Source organism: Ictidomys tridecemlineatus, chromosome 2, assembly GCF_052094955.1.
Source record: "Ictidomys tridecemlineatus isolate mIctTri1 chromosome 2, mIctTri1.hap1, whole genome shotgun sequence".
Classification (NCBI taxonomy): Eukaryota; Metazoa; Chordata; class Mammalia; order Rodentia; family Sciuridae; genus Ictidomys; species Ictidomys tridecemlineatus.
Genome location: NC_135478.1, coordinates 230,130,729 through 230,149,667, shown reverse-complemented (window position 1 = coordinate 230,149,667; position 18,939 = coordinate 230,130,729). Strand labels below are relative to the sequence as shown.

General features: G+C 43.9%; 1 protein-coding gene across 4 annotated transcripts in view; it reads right to left on the bottom strand.

Moving 5' to 3' along the window:
• Positions 1-1,711: 1,711 nt before the first annotated feature.
• The window catches only part of Rnf32 (ring finger protein 32), a 31,943-nt gene continuing 14,715 nt past the window's right edge, over positions 1,712-18,939 (bottom strand). The window contains exons 8-9 of one of the 4 annotated variants that reach the window (XM_078040920.1): positions 3,103-3,270; positions 1,712-2,411 (exon numbers count right to left, since the gene is read on the bottom strand). In XM_078040920.1, the coding sequence (XP_077897046.1) occupies positions 2,136-2,411; positions 3,103-3,270 (444 nt within the window). In that variant the 3' untranslated portion in view covers positions 1,712-2,135. Of the gene's footprint in view, positions 2,492-3,102; positions 3,271-7,039; positions 18,890-18,939 lie in introns of those variants that run through there. The other 3 variants (XM_078040921.1, XM_078040925.1, XM_078040927.1) reach the window with 3 other exon arrangements.

Genomic DNA, 18,939 nt, shown 5'->3' with positions numbered 1-18,939 from the left:
GATTCAAGCACTGTACAGTTATGTTTTCTTGGTTCATAAAGATTCATGACAGTTATATCCTCATTGTGGGTTGTAACCTTAATTGTTATAAATGCCTCCAGCTCCACTAGTCTCTCAAGTATTTTCTCCTGCACTTGATGGTGGTTTTGTAATTGCCTCCAACCCAGAGCATGCCAGGCTCTTAATTATGAGGATTAAAGACAGAAGGGAGGTGTGAGGAGAAGGCAGGAGGAGAATGGGCTTCATCTTGCAAGGTGACCCAGGGGGCTAGCGCCTGCGAAGGGACTGCTCTGCCTGGCAAGGAAGCACAGGGAGACCCGGGACACAGCCTCACGCCCTCTGAACCCTCCCGCTAACTCTTATTTCTTTCTCAGTCAGTGCTCCAGTTTCCATCCGGGAGACCTAATGGGAAGGTGATGAGGCAATGTAAAGGTTTGCATGTCCTCGTGTCTGGACCCAAAAGCGTTGTGCTCAGATTGTCTGTGGAAGAGCTTTCTCCTCCTGTGCTGCAGTTGTTTCCACACCTCACAGGCTTGCCATCCCAGAAGGCCACTTTTCCATAATCACCTACTTGGTCTTTACTGTCACAGGGTGCCCAAGACCAATCCCTCAGTACTCATCTCTGATGGGGTCCCATGACCAATGCCAGACTTCTGTCCCCATTGACTTTCCTGAGAACCTGTTGCCTGCAAGTAGCACCAGGGAGCACTTGGTTGCAAAGAACAGAAGCAGACCACCAGCCAAAGCAGGAGTGGACTCGCTGTCACCTGTGCTCTGTGCAGGTTCCGAGTCAGGGCAGTGCAGTCACTGCCCACGGCCTCGCTGCAGGACAGTGCCCTGCCTGTCAGAGCAGGAGACACATCTGCTGCTTGGGCCTTCTGAGTGAAGGAGTGGGGCTCTGCGATGTGGCATCCCCCTGCTAATTGTACAAAGCATTCTCCAGATCAGTCTCTAGATTTTGTAATGTCATATACCCATCATAATAAAGGGTTTGAGCAAACCCTAACATGCACATTTATTCACATATAAATTAAAAGAACCATGCCAGAGTGTGAATGTGCCCCAGTGAAACCCATTATTCCCCATAATTATATGAACCAAAAGTAAAAAAAAAAAAAAAGGCTGAGATGAAAATAAACAGAAATATGGATGGTCACTTCTCTGGGTTAGTTTGGACCCTGGCATGTCACATGCTTGGCAGCCTGCCCCTCTGCCACCCTTGGGCCAGGCTGTGCTACTTCTGCACATAGACCCCACCTATCGGCCTGGTCTGTCTTCAAGCAGATCTACCAGGGGTGCTGTCAAGGAGCTGCGGCGCTGGCGGGCCTGACGGGTGGACCCTTGGCCTGCCTCACTGCTCTGTTGGCAGGAACTGGGTAGGGTCTCCTCTGTGCAATGCCACTCTAACTGGCCACTGTAAATAACCAGCCCCTATCCACGGGGTCTGCATCTGTGGATTCAGCCAACCTGGATCAAAAATATTCAGAATAACATCTGTACTGACCACGTACAGATTTTCCTTGTTATTCTTCCCTGGCGGGATTTACAGTGGTGATCTGAAGCATTCGGGATGCTGTGCAGGGAGCCAGGAGGGCGCTGCAGCCAGTCTCCACCTCAGAGACAACTGTCAGTAGGGCTGCTTGGTCAACTCATGTCGCGGATACAGTAGTCTGTGCTGTTCTGTCACTAAAGTATGACTGACTCTATCGAATAACATGGAATATTTTTATTTTATTGCTTTACACAAAGTTCTCAACTACAACAGCAATCTATTACCCAAAATAAAATGATTATTACAAAGTAAGTTTAGGACCAACAGACTGTAAGGTATGTGTTGGTGGAAAACATCTCTAACTTAAAAGTGTTTCAGTTTCTCAGCTTCTTGGTCAGACACTAACTGTATTTTAGATGACAGAATTCCTCATTTTATTTCAAGAGATTAAACTAAGGAATCTGATATTTTTTTAAATAAATAAAGGCTAAAACTAGATAGGTTGGTTGACAGGTTTTGCAATATAGTTATATTTCTTCTCTGTAATTACAAAGAGTTGTCACTGGGTTAGAAATGGCCCTGTAGTATTTAACTCAAAACTCAATACAGTCCTTAAGTTTTCTCCTCAGAACTATACAACTTTTCAACATTCAAGAATTTTCTTTTGGTAGCAGGAGCGGCAGAGAGGACACACATGGAAGGGGGAACGATCCCCCACGGAGAACTCCTCCAGAGCCTGTAGGCAGGTGTGGTGGAACAGGTGCGCACAGGACAGGAGGACTGTGGCCCGGGGACGGGGACACGGGTGGCTGCTCGTCCCCAGGGCTGCTTGTACATCAAGGGAGAGCGGGGTCAGGCAGATGGAGCACTCGCAGATCTCCCGATGAGCAGCCTGCAACACAGGGTGGACAGGTTTGTCCTGGGAGGTGGTTAGTCCCATCAGGCTAGATGCACAGACCCGGAGACCCGGAGTGAATCTTCTAAAGGACCAAGTTCACCCTGTCAGATGACAAATTATAGGCGCGCGCGCTCACACACACACACACACACACACACACACACACACACACATACGTACACACGTGAAATGGAAGAGATAGTAACCCACTTGTAACAAGCAGTTTTAAAACAAAATTACTTTGTAAAATACTGAGCATTGATGATATAATAACATGGTTCCTTCTAATTAAACAATAAAAATAGAAATGTTCACAATACTTGAGTCTTTGTAACCACTAAATCTCCCTACACTTAGGATGTGTTGTTTCCCCCCATGGCTTTGAGTCATGGGAGGCCTTTTCTCTCTGTCCCTGGGTTCTGTGAGTGCAGGAGAGGATGCGGGGGAGTCCCAAAAGACCTCTAGGAAGAGTTCTGGTTGCTCAGCAAACACATCAGGCAGACGGCATCTAAGCGATTTCACCATGAAGGGACCCTGGCAGCCACTACCTGGCTCATAAAGGCCTGCTGTCCCGTACGGGTGCAGGTCCAGCTAGGGCAGGCCTCCCAGGCTCCTGAGTCCTCCAAGGACCCCTGTGGAGCTCCTCCTGCCCTCTTGCTCACCTGTGCCTCAGTCCACTCCTTCAGGGGTCACTAGGTAGTCCAAAGCCTACCTGCACTTGGATCTTCTCCCAGTCCTCTTCTGTGAGCTCTTGCCCACACTTTTCATCCAACTGCTGAAGAATGCTTCGGTTCACAGCCAAGCAGTGATCGATTTCTGAGAAGAGTTCTTCTATGTTGGTGTCGTAGGAGCACAGGATGCGGTGACTGATCTCTATGAACTGGGGACGGAAGAGGTTGTCTAAGAGACTGCAGGCTGAGGGGAGGAGCTTCCTGGAGTCCTAACCACCTGTTTACTAACTTGCCTCAAGTCTGTGTCTGAACAATGCTTTTTTGGGCAGTAACTATAAATCCTGGCAATCGTTCTGGACAGATGACTAAAAATGTCGTGATGGGGTCAGGACACACTACTCGGAGATGCTGCAGCACCTTGACATGCTCAATAGTTGAAGGAAGGTGTGTTCCTTCGTGAAGGAGAATCAGCAAGTCCAGGAGAACTCTGACCCCTGCCCCTCCCCTGCGGTCAGGATGAGTGCCCTCGTGTGAGGGCTCCGTGTACCTGGAGGACAGGCCTTGCCAGGTTTTTTCAACCTCTGCCCTGTCATTTTCCCTTCTACTTTCCAGTCTTCATCTATCCTAGCAGAACCCCTGAGCTTAGCTGTTTGCTCAGAACTTCACGTCCTCAAGAAGGCGCCCATGTCACGTGTCTCCTGGTCATCTGTCTTGTTATTCTAATTTACCAGCCTGTCCAGGTGAAGAACGTAGGAGGGTAGGGGGGAAATATATTTTCTTCCCCTATAGTTTATTTGGTTGTAAACTCTAGCAAAGAAGCAAAGAATGCATTTGAAATTAAAAAGTAGGAGACAGGAAAAAATAGGATTTTACAAAATTAGGTCACATTGTCATCGTGCTCTGGCACCATTTACTCTAAGTCACGACTCCTGGCACCAGCAGAGCTGGTTCATACCGCTCTGCTGGCCAGCCGTCTCCTCACAGAGGTTGCATTTAGGTGAATTTAGTGTGACGTAAGAACACAGAATCCAAGAGAAAGAAGGTGGCCTTCTTTTGACTGACTTCACCCTGCTTTTCTCATTGGCTCTGAACTCGAGGTTTCAAAGTACTCCCTGCCTGAGGCCCTTAAGCAGCCTCTCGGGCACAGGGGTCGACTCCCACAGCAGCCTGCAGCACTCACTGCCAGCACTGGGACAGAGGCGGCGGTTCTGTCCCCAGACTACAGGAAACTTGCTCTGAAAGTCCTGTCCTTCCGGCATTCTGGAGTGGCCTCCAAGCCCACTTCTTTGATAAGCATTCAGGGCTTGGGGCATGGACTGCACCTGCCTTTATTCTCCCTCATCATCTCAGAGGTATATCGCACACTCATCTAAAAACCTTTGTGGACTGATTGATAGAAGCCATGATACAATTATTTTGAGGACTTTCTAATGGCATGGCTCAGGAGGTGCCCTTGACCACTGACCAAAGGAGTACAGCCCAGCCACATGCACTCTTAAAAGTTTCGAGTAATCACCTTAAAAAAGCTCCTAAAATTAATTTTAACTTTTGTTCTATCGGCACCACCAAAACATATGTTGACATCTGCTCGGCCATGAGCTGTGTGTTTCACATTCCTGTCACCCACCGAGGACTGTGCACCAGCACTTCGAGTGGGGTGGCCTGTGGCCACCTGTACCAGACCCTTCATGTCACAGGAAAGTGTACAGTTTCAGGCTGGGTTGTTGAAGGGTGGCCACTGATGTCATTTGTGAGAGCTTGCTGGGCTCACACCAGTGGCTCCTTTGAAAGAAGGTGAAACCTAATGCAAGTGGCAGGAGGACCCTGCCTTAGAGGGCAAGACCGTGGACGCCAGCTCTGCTCTCCTGCTCTGCTCTCCATCCACTGCACAGAGTGGCTACTGGACGCTGGCCTCTGCTCCGCTGGGACTCGGATGTTCCTCCTGACGGGATGGCCGTGCAGCTGGGTCCCTGGCCACACAGGCGGGTCTCTGAGGCTGTGGTGCAGCAGAGTGCCCAGGGCAGCTGCCGCCAGAACCCGCACTGCTGCGGGGAGACAGCCCAGCTGTGGCATGGTTCCGTCTGCAGGTAACAGGGCGCGTACCTGCCGGCAAACTCACCGCTCTCCACCTGTCCTGTTTTCTTTGTCCTGCCATTGGTTCCTCTCTCCAATTAAAATTTTTTTGCGCCCTTTTTTACTCTATCACCTTGAAGATGAAGCCTGTTTCTATTCTTGTTGCTGTCACCCTAGAAATGCATACCCTCAATCACACAGCGTATCAGAAGCTGCAGCCTCTGAGACAGGGCGGGATCTTGGGGCACTCGAACTCCAGGCCTCTCCTGCCTTATTCCTCTTCTTCAACGGGTGGGCGCCACTGTTCGCACTGGGCAGAATCAACGTCCACATGAGCTTCTGTTTTCCACCACGAGGGCCTCCGCCTCTCATCCAGGCATTCTCTCCTCTGAACGCATCCTTTAGCACTTGCCTTAATGAAGGCATTTGGAGGAAGCCGGGGTCGGTCGGTGTAAAACAGTGTTCCTTTTGCCTCTGATCCTGCACGTGGTTCTCGTTTGGTACACCCATGATTCTGTCTCCCTACTTCGTCTTTTCCAAGATGTGGCTTCTGCTGCTCCCTCCGGGGCCCTGTGGCAGGCCTTCTTCTACTGTAGTGGTGTCCCGGGCTTCAGACTTCTGTCCCACATTCCCTTCCCTTCTCAGCTCTGGTGACTGGCAGGGCCGACACATCCTCGTAGCAAGTGAGGGCCTCACAGCCACTTCATGGGAAACGATGATCTGGAGGAACAGGAGAGCCAGCCGCAGAAGGCCCTTTCCCCAGGCCTCACTCGCCAGGGACCAAGGGCGAGTGTCTGCGTAGCCCTTCAGCTGCTCCGGTCAGAACGAGCTGCACAGGTATTACAAGGTAGAAATTCAAACTATGATACTGGTGGTTCCACGTTTGAATTATGTTTATGTCTGTACTTGACCTGGCATGGTGCAGTTTAAAGATAACTGGTAAAGTCCATATTAAGTTAAAACTTTTCCTTGGAACAACATTAAATATTAAGAAAATAAGAAACAGCACAAGAGGAGAAGGGAAAGTTTTACGCCTGCATTTTGTTTTCCGGGCCCTGGACCGTGCTCCTCCTTCCAGCCCCCATGGGGCACCTGCCCACTGCTCTCCCCCCTCCTGGCTCTGGACCTCTCTCCTCCTACACAGGCCGCCAGGCCCTCCCTCCCTGGGCTGCTCCTCCTCACCAGGGAGTGGTGCTGGGAGCACACAGACTCCTCACTTGGCACTCCTGGTCCTTTCTCTTTTGGGGACCAGGTCCCTCGCCTGGCTTCCAGGACAAGCCACCTATCTGCTCTCCCTAGCACTGCTGGTCTCCTGACTGAAGACATGCCACCTTCTCTGTTCCTCCCCTGCCATCGCCCTGCAGCTTCCCACAGCTTGGAATCCTCTTCCCTACCTCCAGGTTGTCCATCCATTGCCAATGGACAGTCACTTGCAGCAAGCCCAAGGCAGTCCCGGCCCAGCCCCTCAGCCTCCTCTCCCTGCTCTTCTCCTTCTCTCCGAAGAGTACACTCAGGTTGCTTTGGTTCAGGTCCCAGTTGTCACCCACAGGTGTCTCTTTTTCATCAAATTCCATGTCCAGCTGATGAGCAAATCCGGTCAGTCTGCCCCTGAACACTTCCCCAAACTGGGAGCTACCTAGGTTGCTCCCCCAGCAACTGTGTGATCACATTGCAAATGTCACCGTGGGTTCCCACTGGCAGCTTCCAGAGTCACCAGTGAAGCACCAGACCTCCTGCCCCGGTCCTGGGAGGTGGGCTGGGTGGCCTCCTGTGCTGTGGTCCGGTCATGGACATCCTCTGGGAGCTGGGGCAGGGCCCTGTGTCTGTTTCATCTCCATTCCTCTCATTTAAAACACCACACTCCCCACTTTACCCTTGATTTCCAGTCGGCCTGTCCTTGTGGCATTTACTATTTCCTGCAGTTTCCAGTGTTTTTACCGAAACGTTCTTGCCTCTCCTGACTCGGCGCAGGCAGGCACCTGGTCGGCTCCTCACTGAGAATGCGGCTTTGCAAAGTGCAGCCACTCCAAGCATCAGCCCAGGAGGGCAGTTTAGGTGGACTTTCCACTGCTGGTTAAATTTATACTCTGGTACCACTGAGTCTGCCTCACCAAACAACACTTTCACACTTAGCACCTACACCCCCTTATGAAATCAAAGGCGTTTTTTTAAATGAGAAAAAGAACCTCCCATTATATGCAGTAGTGGTCAAAAGATGCTCTTTGATTCCGTCACAGGTATCGCATGGTGAACGACAGGAGGTTAAGCCCGTTTTCAGAAGAGCTGGGGGGCTGCGGAGCTGCTCCCCCCGCCCCGAGCTGCCCCGAGGCCTGGGAACACAGTCACTCCTCGAGGGAGCTCTTCCGGGTGGCAGGACAGGCGCCCCGCCACCTGAAGTGTTGCCTTCTGAAAGGGGGCTGGCAAGTGGAAGCAGGGCACAGGGCCAGGGGTAGCACAGCTCAGGCGAGTGGCCAGGGCTAGGTGGCCCCAGCGCTGCCCTGGCCATCCGCCGTGCTTCTTTGCAGGCTGCCATCACTTCTCTGTGTGAGCGAGATGCTCTGTTCCAGACCTCCCGCCCCGCTCCTGGGAGGTGGGCTCGTGACCCAGCTCTTGACACCCGTCTGGTCCTCCGTCTCCATCTCCGTCATGCCACTCCTGGGACTGCCGTGGGGGTCCTCCACAGGCACCCTGGTGCTCGGCTGGAGGTGCATTTTCTCTTCTTGGCTCCCAGTACTCTTCTGGTGCCTTCGCCTGCTGGAAGTTGTCCTCGTCTGCGTGTGTCCTTCTTCTCAAATGCGCCCTTCAGATGCAGGGAAGCACCTGGGTCCTCTGTGTAAGGCCCTTAGCATTCAATGAAATATTCTGACTTCAGATTTGCAATGGATTCAAAATAGGGACAAATATATGCCCCAGAGGGACGTATGTATCTGAAAGGACTGCAATAGAATTCCTTCTTGGGGGTAGAGAAAGGAGTGATGCGAGCCTTTGGTGATTTTGAAGTTACTTCTGGTGTCAGAATTTTTTTAAAAAATTTAGGCTATTAACAGAAACATTGGTGCTAGCTTGTTATTAAATATACTCAAAGCCCTTGGGCATGTGTTTATGATGTGCTCCTGAAAGTGGTCTGATACGACTCTTCTTGTAGCCCCAAGTATTTGAGAGCTAGCAAGGGTGATGTTTTGGGGTCTAGGGTGCATCTCAGTGGCAGGGCATGCTTATCAGTATGTGCAAGGCTCTGGGTTCCAGAAAGTATTTTTCAACATCAAGGTATATTGGCTGGCCACTATTGTAGTCACTCAAGGCAATTTTGCAAGGGGTGGCTACTGTGAAACATTCTGAAATATAGATCCTGAGGTACTCAACGTTCTCTCTTCCTTTATTTTCTCACTTTTCTTGTGGTGAGATGACCTTAGTAATTGAAATGGAAATAATTGTCCAAAGGGGGGGAAAAAAAAGAAACCGACAAGTGAGTTTTAAACTATGGTCAACATCACGAATTCCACACAAACAGATAAGAACACAAAATGTTCAATTTTAAAAAGAATATGTTTTTCTTTTTCAGTCTTCTATTTCAGACACTTGATAAATTAAGTAACCAAGAGTTGGGGGGCCATTGATATGTAAAGCAATTACTGGTCATTTACAAATAGCATACTGGCTAAACATTAAAAAAAAAAATTACTAACAGAATTCCAGGTGAACTCTGTCTGCCCAGGAGGCTGTCCTGAGTGATCCATCTTGATGTCAGCAAATTGCTTACTAATGTGTTGACTTATGGCCGCCCTCAAAAGCAAAATGAAAAGCCTGGAATTTACAGCATATCAATGAATCAGGTGATAAGCTTTTACTGGTTTAATATCCTTCCAGTCTTGCTGGTTGGAGCCACTTGAAGTTAGCAACAGAATGTTTGCCATCTCTATGTGATAAAGGAAGTCAAAGGACTGAACAAACTTCAAGACCATTATGCTGTTTGGTAAGATGGAAATGAAAAGCCCGCGGAGTCCCAGGCTGGAGGGTGGGAGCCGTGGCCCCTGCAGCCAGTGCAGCTCCTGACAGATAGCTGACCTGCCTTTCAAACAATGGTCCTGGCTTTAGCTGGGGTGGAGATAACATAATGCATCTGAGAAGTTTTAATTGCAGCAATAAAAGACCATGCCTCAATTACATGACATATGCTAGCAGAATTCCCAGATAAGGATCAGAGGCATTCAAGGACCAGCCACCGGCTCTGGGCAACCTGGGCTTTCTGTACACACTGCTGGTGGAACTTAGCGTGACAGCTCCAGTGGCCTCTCCAGCCCTCTTTGATCTGAGTTCCCAAGATTTTCCTAAGTGTGAGGGACTAGCCTGTCCTCCCCAGACAGCTCCAGCACCCTCTCTGACACTTGACTGTAGGTGTACCTGTGTGGTAGCACCACATCATCTTGTGGTGGCTGATTTGTTAGGAATGTGCGAATGGTACTTTAAAGCCTATTTATGGGAAGAGAAGGTCCCAGGGTATGTATTCTTACTTGTACAGAGATGAACCCTGTGTTTATTAGTTGACACAAAAGACACATGGAAAAACAAAGAAAAGACCATTGACTCTCCTGGGAACAGAGGAGTAGAGATGCAAAAACCACAGTTCTTTTACAAGTGAAGTAAATTAACCATAAAACCAGAATGGCCCGAGCTGATCTAATATGGACCGTCATACATCCCTCCTAGCAGGGAAACAAGGAACCCAACTCTTCCTAATTTACTGCGTTAAAACTATCACACAGATTATGCTCCTCTTTCCCGTTTTCTATTGGCTGTACTTCCTTTTCCCTGAAGGTGATTTATCTTTGACCCAAACCAGTAATTCCTAAGTGAAGCAAAGAGAAGCGTTGACTCTCATGCAGCAGAGGAAAGTTAAAGTCAAGGCTGGAACATAGGTGAAGGTAAGTGTGTGCAGGGCTGGGCACGGCCTTGCCACCTGCCAGGCTAAAGGCTCTTTTACTAAATGATCCTGAGAGTATATGGTGTTTGGTTTTTATACAACTCCTGTTTGGTAAAATAAAAAGTTGGTATGACTTGTTGAAGCCCCAGATTTCTCTCACACTTCTAAGATCTCAAACGTCTGGAAGCCCCTGAGATGCAGGAGTGAGAGGGCTGTTTCGAGACAGGAAGCTCAGCTGCCATTTCTCCAACATTTATCTACCTCCTTTCAAATGTGCCACATGGTTTATTTCTCCTAGTAATTGGGAATTTCATTTTTTAAAAATTAAAAATAAAATGAATTTGCCTCAGTTTAACTTTCACCAGCGGTGAGAATGGAGATTAGCTTAGAAATGTGGCTGGTGGTTTCACATGCCACTCCGACTCAAGAACTGTGGTCACCGACACATAACTAACAACTAGTCACATCCCATTTTGTAAAATGTCAAGTTTCTAAAATTCAGACCTTTGATCTTCAGTACTTCTCTGACTGCAGAGAACCGTGGGTTGCTCCCGCACACACTGCAGCTGTGCGAGGGCAGCAGTGAGCAGGCCTGGACGGTGGTGAGCTTCTCCACTCACAGACACACACCTGGCTTCCGGGAGCTGCTTGGTGGCAGAGCGGTCTGCTGCCCAAAGGAGCCTCGACAGAGCCCTGTCCCTGCTGGCCATGGACTTATTCCTTTTAGTGGAAGCAATTACTAGGAAGCCTACAGATAGCATCCCTGGCTCAGCTAAAGCTGGACTCCTTACTTTATTGCATATTTTGGTTCTGAAAAGAACTTTCAGAAGTAAAAGAATGAATAAAAGAACCATTAAGTCCTTGGCTCCGGACATTTCATTTATTCAAGTGCTAATGCTCTTCTGGGGAGGTGGAGGGAAGGCTCCCTTTCCCCCCTACATGGACTGCCTTTCTCACTCACCTGAAATGTCCCCCTGACTGCAGACTAAGAATTCCTCTAGGCTGATACATGCAACTTTCTACAGCTTATCGATTTTCTATTATTTCATAAGAATCTTAGTTGCCAAAAATATAGATAGATAGATGGATAGAGATATCTAGCAAGGATCATTAATCTTTCTTCTAAAAAATGTTTAGCTCTTTGTACTTGATGAGATAATCTTTAGAATTCACCTGTAAAATTCCAAGTGCATGGTCAAGTGCATGGTGAGTTAAAAAGGATACAGAGTTCATATAATCTGGAGAAAACAGACACTTTTGTTTGCATTCACCATTTTATGCAAGTTTTTTATTTCATTAGAAGAAAATCTGTCTTAAGCCATGCACTTCCTCTTTCAGTTTCGTCTTGGTGTCAACTACGAGGAAAGCGATCATTTCTCATTGAGTTTTATTTCTGATTAATGCTATTTTTCAGGAAACGATGACGTCATAAATGTGCTACGGGTTGACCCATAAACATGGGCACTGTCTTGTCTCCCGTGCTGCTTTCCAGCAAAGCCTGGCCAGGTGCGCTGACAGGGGGCTCCTTTTATATCTCTAGGGCTTCACCATGGGAACAGGTGCCTTTAGTCTCCTACACAGACTTGGTCACAAGGAAGTCTCACCTGGCTCTGGTGCTGACTGCCAGGATTAGTTAAATTTTGATGTCTTATCAATAAAAATTGGGATGCTTATCATTTTTCTGTCATATTTTAAAGTTATTTCCATGTTTGTTATTTTTATAGGAAATGATTTCAATTACATTTTCAGCTTTAATGACATAAAGTTATGAAAAATAGCCTTCTTATTTTAAAATGATTACTGGGTACCCTCCTTTTCTGTATGTCTGCATTCTGTTTCATGAAATGGTTTTTTAAAAAATTTATTCAATTGATTTTATTTTTTAAAATACACGACTGTGGAATGCATTACAGTTCTTATTACACATACAGAGCACAATTTTTCATATCTTTGTATATAAAGTATGTTCACGCCAATTCATGTCTTTATTCATGTACTTTTTTTTGCATTATAATTCTTATTACACATATATACTACAATTTTTCATATCTGTTTGTACCTAAAGTAGGTTGACACCCAATTCGAGTCTTCATACATGTACTCTGGATAATGATGTCCATCACATTCCACCATCCTTGCTAATCCCCTGCCTCCTCCCTTTCCCTCCCACCCCTCTGCCCTATCCAGAATTCATCTATTCCTCCCATGTTCCCCTCTCTACCCCATTATAAATCATCCTCCTTATATCAGGGAAAACATTCAGTATTTGTTTTTTGGGATTGGCTAACTTCACTTAGCATTATCTTCTCCAACTCCATCCATTTACCTGCAAATGATATGATTTTGTTCTCTTTTAATGCTGAGTAAAATTCCATTGTGTGTATATGCCACATTTTTTAACCCATTCATCCACTGAAGGGCATCTAGGTTGGCTCCACAGTTTAGCTATTATGAATTTTGCTGCTCTAAATATTGATGTGGCTGTGTCCCTGTAGTATGCTGTTTTTAACTCTTTTGGGTATAGACCGAGGAGAGGGGTAGCTGGGTCAAATGGTGGTTCGATTCCCAAGGAATCTCCATACTGCTTTCCATATTGACTGCACTAATTTGCACTCCCACCAGCAGTGTATGAGTGTACCTTTTCCCCCACATCCTCACCAGCACTTGTTATTGTCTTCATCATGGCTGCCATTCTGACTGGAGTGAGATGCTATCTTAGAGTGGTTTTGATTTGCATTTCTCTGATTGCTAGAGATGATGAGCATTTTTTCATATATTTGTTGACTGATTGTATATCATCTTCTGAGAAGTGTCTGTTCAGGTCCTTGGCCCATTTGTTGGTTGGGTTATTTGTTTTTTCAGTGCTTAGCTTTTTGAGTTCTTTATATACCCTAGAGATGAGTGCTCTATCTGATGTGTGAGGGGTAACAATTTGCTCCCAGGATGCAGGCTCTCTGTTCACCTTTTTCTTTTGCTGAGAAAAAGCTTTTTAGTTTGATTCCATCCCATTTATTGATTCTTGGTTTTAATTCTTGCGCTACAGGAGTCTTACTAAGGAAGTTGGGGCCTAATCACACATAATAAAGATTAGGGCCTACTTTTCCTTTTAATAGATGCAGAGTCTCTGGTTTAATTCCTAGGTCCTTGATCCATTTGAGTTTTGTGCATGGTGAGAGATAGGGGTTTAATTTCATTTTGTTGCATATGGATTTCCAGTTTTCCCAGCATCATTTGTTGAAGATGTTATCCTTTCTCCAATGCCTGTTTTTGACACCTTTGTCTAATATAAGATAACTGTAATTTTGTGGGTTAGTCTCTGTGTCCTCTATTCTGTACCATTGGTCTACCAGTCTGTTTTGGTGCCAATACCATGCTGTTTTTCTTACTATTGCTCTGTAGTATAGTTTAAGGTCTGGTAGAGCTTCACTCTTCTAAGGATTGCTTTAGCTATTCTGGGGTCTCTTATTTTTCCAGATGAATTTCATGATTACTTTTTCTATTTCTATGAGGAATGCCATTAGAATTTTGATCGGAATTGCATTAAATTGTATAGTGCTTTAGGTAGTATGGTCATTTTGATAATATTAATTCTGCCTATCCAAGAGCAAGGTATATGTTTCCATCTTCTAAGGTCTTCTTTGATTTCTCTCTTTAGGGTTCTGTAGTTTTCATTGTAGAGGTCTTTCACCTCTTTCGTTGATTCCCAAGTATCTTATTTCTTTTTTTTTTTGAGGATATTGTGAATGGGGCAGTCTTCCTCATTTCCTTCTCAGAGAATTTGTCACTGATATACAGAAATGCCTTTGATTTATGGGTGTTGATTTTATATCCTGCTACTTTGCTGAATTCATTTACTAGTCTAGAAGTTTTCTGGTGGAATTTTTTGGGTCTTCTAGATATAGAATCATATCATCAGCAAATAGTGCTAATTTAAGTTCTTCTTTTCCTATATTTATCCCTTTAATTTCTTTCATCTGTCTAATTGCTCTGGCCAGTGTTTCAAGAACTATGTTGAATAGAAGTGGTAAAAGAGGGCATCCCTGTCTTGTACCAGTTTTTAGAGGGAAAGTCTTCAATTTTTCTCCATACAGAATGATGTTGGCCTCAGGCTTAGCGTAGATAGCCTTTATGATGTTGAGATATGTTCCTGTTATCCCTAGTTTTTCTAGTATTTTGAACATAAAGGGGTGCTATATTTTATCAAATGCTTTTTCTGCGTCTATCGAGATGAATATATGATTCTTTTCTTTGAGTCTATTATTGTGATGAATTACATTTATTGATTTCCATATGTTGAGCCAGCCTTGCATCCCTGGGATGAATCCCACTTGATCATGGTGCACAATCTTTTTGATATGTTTTTGTATTCAATTTGCCAGAATTTTATTGAGAATTTTTGCATCTATGGTCATTAGAGAGATTGGTCTGAAGTTTTCTTTGATGTGTCTTTACCTAGTTTGGGGATCAGGATGATATTGGCCTTATTGAATGAGTTTGGAATTACTGCCTCTTTTTTCTATTTCCTGAAATAAATTGAAGAGTATTGGTATTAGTTCTTCTTTAAAGGTCTTGTCGTACTCAGCTGTGTATACATCCAGTCCTGGGCTTTTCTTGGTTGGTAAGTTTCTGATGGCATCTTCTATTTCCTCACTTGATATTGATATGTTTAAATTGTGTGTATCTTCCTGACTCAAATCTGGGCAAATTATATGACTTAAGAAATTTTTCGGTGCCTTCAGTGTCTTCTATTTTATTGAATTATAAGTTTTCAAAATAATTTCTAATTATCTTCTGTACTTCTGTAGTGTCTGTTGTGATATTACCTTTTTCATAGCATATGTTGGTAATTTGAGTTTTATCTCTCCCTGTCTTCATTAGTGTAGCTAAGGGTCTGTCAATCTTATTTATTTTTTCAAAGAACCAACTTCTAGTTTTGTCAATTTTTTTCAATTGTTTCTTTTGTTTCGATTTCATCTCTAATTTTAATTATTTCTTGCCTTCTATTGCTTTTGCTGTTAGCTTGTTCTTCTATTTCTAGGGCTTTGAGATGTATTGTGAGGTCATTTATTTGTTGACTTTTTCTTCTTTTAAGGAATGAATTCCATGTAATGAATTTTCCTCTTATTACTGCTTTCATAGTGTCCCAGAGATTTCAATATGTTGTGTCTATGTTCTCATTTACTTCTAAGAATTTTAAAATCTCCTCTTTGATGTCTTCTTTAACCCATTGTTCATTCAGTAGCATATTATTTAGTCTCCAGGTGGTGGAGAAATTTTTGTTTTTTATTTTGTCATTGATTTCTAATTTCATTCCATTATGATCTGATAAAATGCATGGTAGTATCTCTACTTTTTTGTATTTGCTAAGAGTTGCTTTGTGGCATAATATATAGTCTATTTTAGAGAAGGATCCATGTGCTGCTAAGAAGTGTATTTTGATGCAGGTTGAAATATTCTATATATGTCAGTTAAGTCTAAATTATTGTAAGTTCTATAGTTTCTTTATTCAACTTTTATTTAGAAGATCTATCCAGTGGTGAGAGAGGTGTGTTAAAGTCACCCAAGATTATTGTGTTGAGGTCAGTTTGACTCTTGAACTTGAGAAGAGTTTGTTTGATAAACATAGCTGCTCCATTGTTTGGGGCATATATATTTATAATTGAAATGTCTTGTTGGTATATGGTTCCCTTGAGCAGTATGTAATTCTATCTTTATCCCTTTTGATTAACTTTGGCTTGAGGTCTACTTTGATACAAAGGTGGAAACCCCTGTTGGCTTCTGCAGTCCATGTGAGTGGTATGATTTTTCCCAACATTTCACCTTCAGTCTGTGGATGTCTTTTCCTATCAGATGAGTCTCCTGAAGGCAGCATATTGTTGAGTCTTTTTTAAATACAATCAGCTAGTTTATTTCTTTTGATTGGTGAGTTTAAGCCATTAACATTCAGGGTTATTATTGAGACATGATTTGTATTCCCAGCCATATTTGTTTACTTGACTTGGTTTTCCTCTTTGATAGTTTTTCCTTTGGTGTATACCTCCCTCTGCTGATTTTAATTGTTATTTTTCATTTCCTCTTCATGAAATATTTTGCCAAGGATATTTTGTAATGCTGGTTTTCTAGCTAAAAATTCTTTTAACTTTTGTTTATTGTGGAAGGTTTTTATTTTATCTTCAAATCTAAAGCTTAGTTTTGCTGGATACAAGTTCTTGGTTGGTACCCATTATCTTTCAGAGCTTGATATATGTTGTTCCAGGATCTAGCTTTCAGGGTCTGTGCTAAAAAATCTGCCATTATCCTAATTGGTTTTCCCTTATAAGTAATCTGATTCCTTTCTCTTGTGGATTTAAAAATTCTCTCCTTATTCTGTATGTTGGGCATTTTCATTATTATGTGCCTTGGTGTGGATCTGTTGTGATTTTGCACATTTGGTGTCCTGTAGGCTTCTTGAATTTGGATTTCCAATATTATTTCATTGAATAGATTGTTCATCCATTTGGTTTGGATCTCTATGCCTTCCTCTATCCCAATGACTTAAATTTATTTCTTGAATGTTCTGCTCGTGGTTTCTTACCATTTTCATTGTGTGGTCTAAGTTCTTTTCAAGATGATTTATTTGATCTTCATTGTCTGATGTCCTATCTTCTAAGTGGTCTACTCTGTTGGTGATGCTTTCATTTGAGTTTTTAATTTGGTTTATTATTTCTTTAATTTCAAGTATTTCTGTTTGGTGTTTTTATAGAACCTCTATTGCCCTGTTGAGGTGATCTTTTCCTTTTTGGATTTGTTTATGTAGCTCATTGTCGAAGTGATCTTTCACTGCCTGTATTTGTTCTCTTACGTTTCTTTGAGTCCACAGAACATTTTAAGCATGTATATCCTGAAATCTTTTTCTGTCATTTTTTTTCTGCTGTAGCTGCCAATGATTCTAATGATGTGTTGTTTAATTTGTTTGTGGCACTTTCTTCCCTTATCTTTTCATATTGTTCATGTGTCTTCCTTTCCACCTCTGTGGGTCTGGTGTGTTATTGTTTTTACCCTATAGATTTGTAGTGCTCATGGAGGGTTCCAAGATCCCTCCTTTGTGGGGAAGGACGATGTTAGCAGATCCCAATATCAATAATACATCACTTATGAACAAATTGTTGTTATTAAGACATTTACAGTTTGGTCTCAATGTCCAGAAATGTTGGATCAATTATTATTTAAAATATAATCAGTAGTCTCATAAAAAGGTTCACAGTCTCTGGTGGTGGACGATGAACTGAGGGTCGGGCATAGGACGATATGCTGCTCAGATGGAGACCTGATCTGATAGCCACACCCACCAAATATGGCGAGAAAGGTTTTTCCAAGATGGATTTGGTCCGCTTGCAGCACTGGCGTGATGACCTTGTGCTGTGGGTAGGTAGCAGCTGAGTGACCTGCGTGGGAGTGGAGCACAGTCTGGAGTTCTGCAGAGGTGCTGATAGGGGATTCTGCTAAGCCGCTTGAGAGCCGTGTGTGTGCTAGAACCACGGGCTTTGGGTCTCATGAAATGGTTTTATAGTATTTTTAAACTCTGGTGACATATTTGTCTTAAAGTATTCCCCCCAAATACCAGCTCATCCACCAGCTTTGCTTTTTTCCTAATATCTATTTTATCTTTATATTGTCTACTTCCTTTATCTAAGAGAAAGTTCAGTGTTGTTTTCCAGATTTCTGACTTAGATGAGTGGTTCATTATTGTTAATATTTTGTGCTTAGTAATAATTCTATCTGACACTACTAATTTGCCCCTAAGAATAGCTTTAGCTATTCACCAAATAAGACTGGTATTCTGGTCATGAACATCAGAATTTAGAGTTTAAATTTCAAAACACATTATTTAACATTCAATTATGCTATTTTGATTTTCATGGGATCTCGTCTTGGTCGCTGGCATGGTTGTGGTGAGCATGCCTTTACACGGAGCATTTTTGTTTCATTTTGTTCTCCAAGAGTTTGCTATGAGACAGGGAAGTCTGTCCCGGTCATGTCTGTTACTGCTGTTTTACTCTGTCATCTTACCTTCTATTGATCATCCTTCTTTGTTGCCTTTTTCCCTTTTCCTGACTTTTGCTGGAATAATTTTTAACATATAATTTTTTTTATTTAATATAGAAATATACCAAGCAGAAAAAGCAGAGAACACAAATTTTCTCTACAGATAATTTTTGGTGAAGGAAACAAAATTCACACTATGTGTATAAGGTCAGAAAGTCCACAAAGGCTTAAACAAAAGGTAATTCTCTTCCTGTCCTCGTCTTCCCATTTTTCTCTACAGAAAACTACTGTTAAGATCCATACTATATGGTCCTAAAGATTACTCAGATTCACTTCTCATTTATGTTTTAAAAAATTCTATCAAATATCCCACACGTTGCTTTTCCACGTATCTTGAAAATCTTCCTTTCTGCACATCTACCTGGGGCTCTGTGGCTGCTGTGCAGTGGTCACCCAGGGGTCCTCAGTGGGCGCTCTCTGGTGGCTGGTGCTCTTCCTCTTTAGAAACGTGGCTGTCTCAGGCATGTATGGGCAACCTCTGAGCACTCCAGGGACGGTCATCAGGACGTCCCTTCCCCCTCGGCCTCTGGGCTGGAAAGTCATCACCTTGCTTTCCAGTTCTTGCCTCTCGGGTGAGGCGGGTTCTTACCTTTCATTTTAACCACAGGAAGGCTGGACACCCCCCACCTCAGCTTGTACCGCAGTCCCTCTTCTGCAGACTGCTTGTCACAGTGTATTATGGAAATGTTTAAAGACATGTATGCTTGCAGACATTTCCCTGATGTGGTCATCTTTTAATTTTTATCTCCCTATAAAGAAGTTTTGAAATTTTATGTTGTTATCATTTCCTTTATGGCTT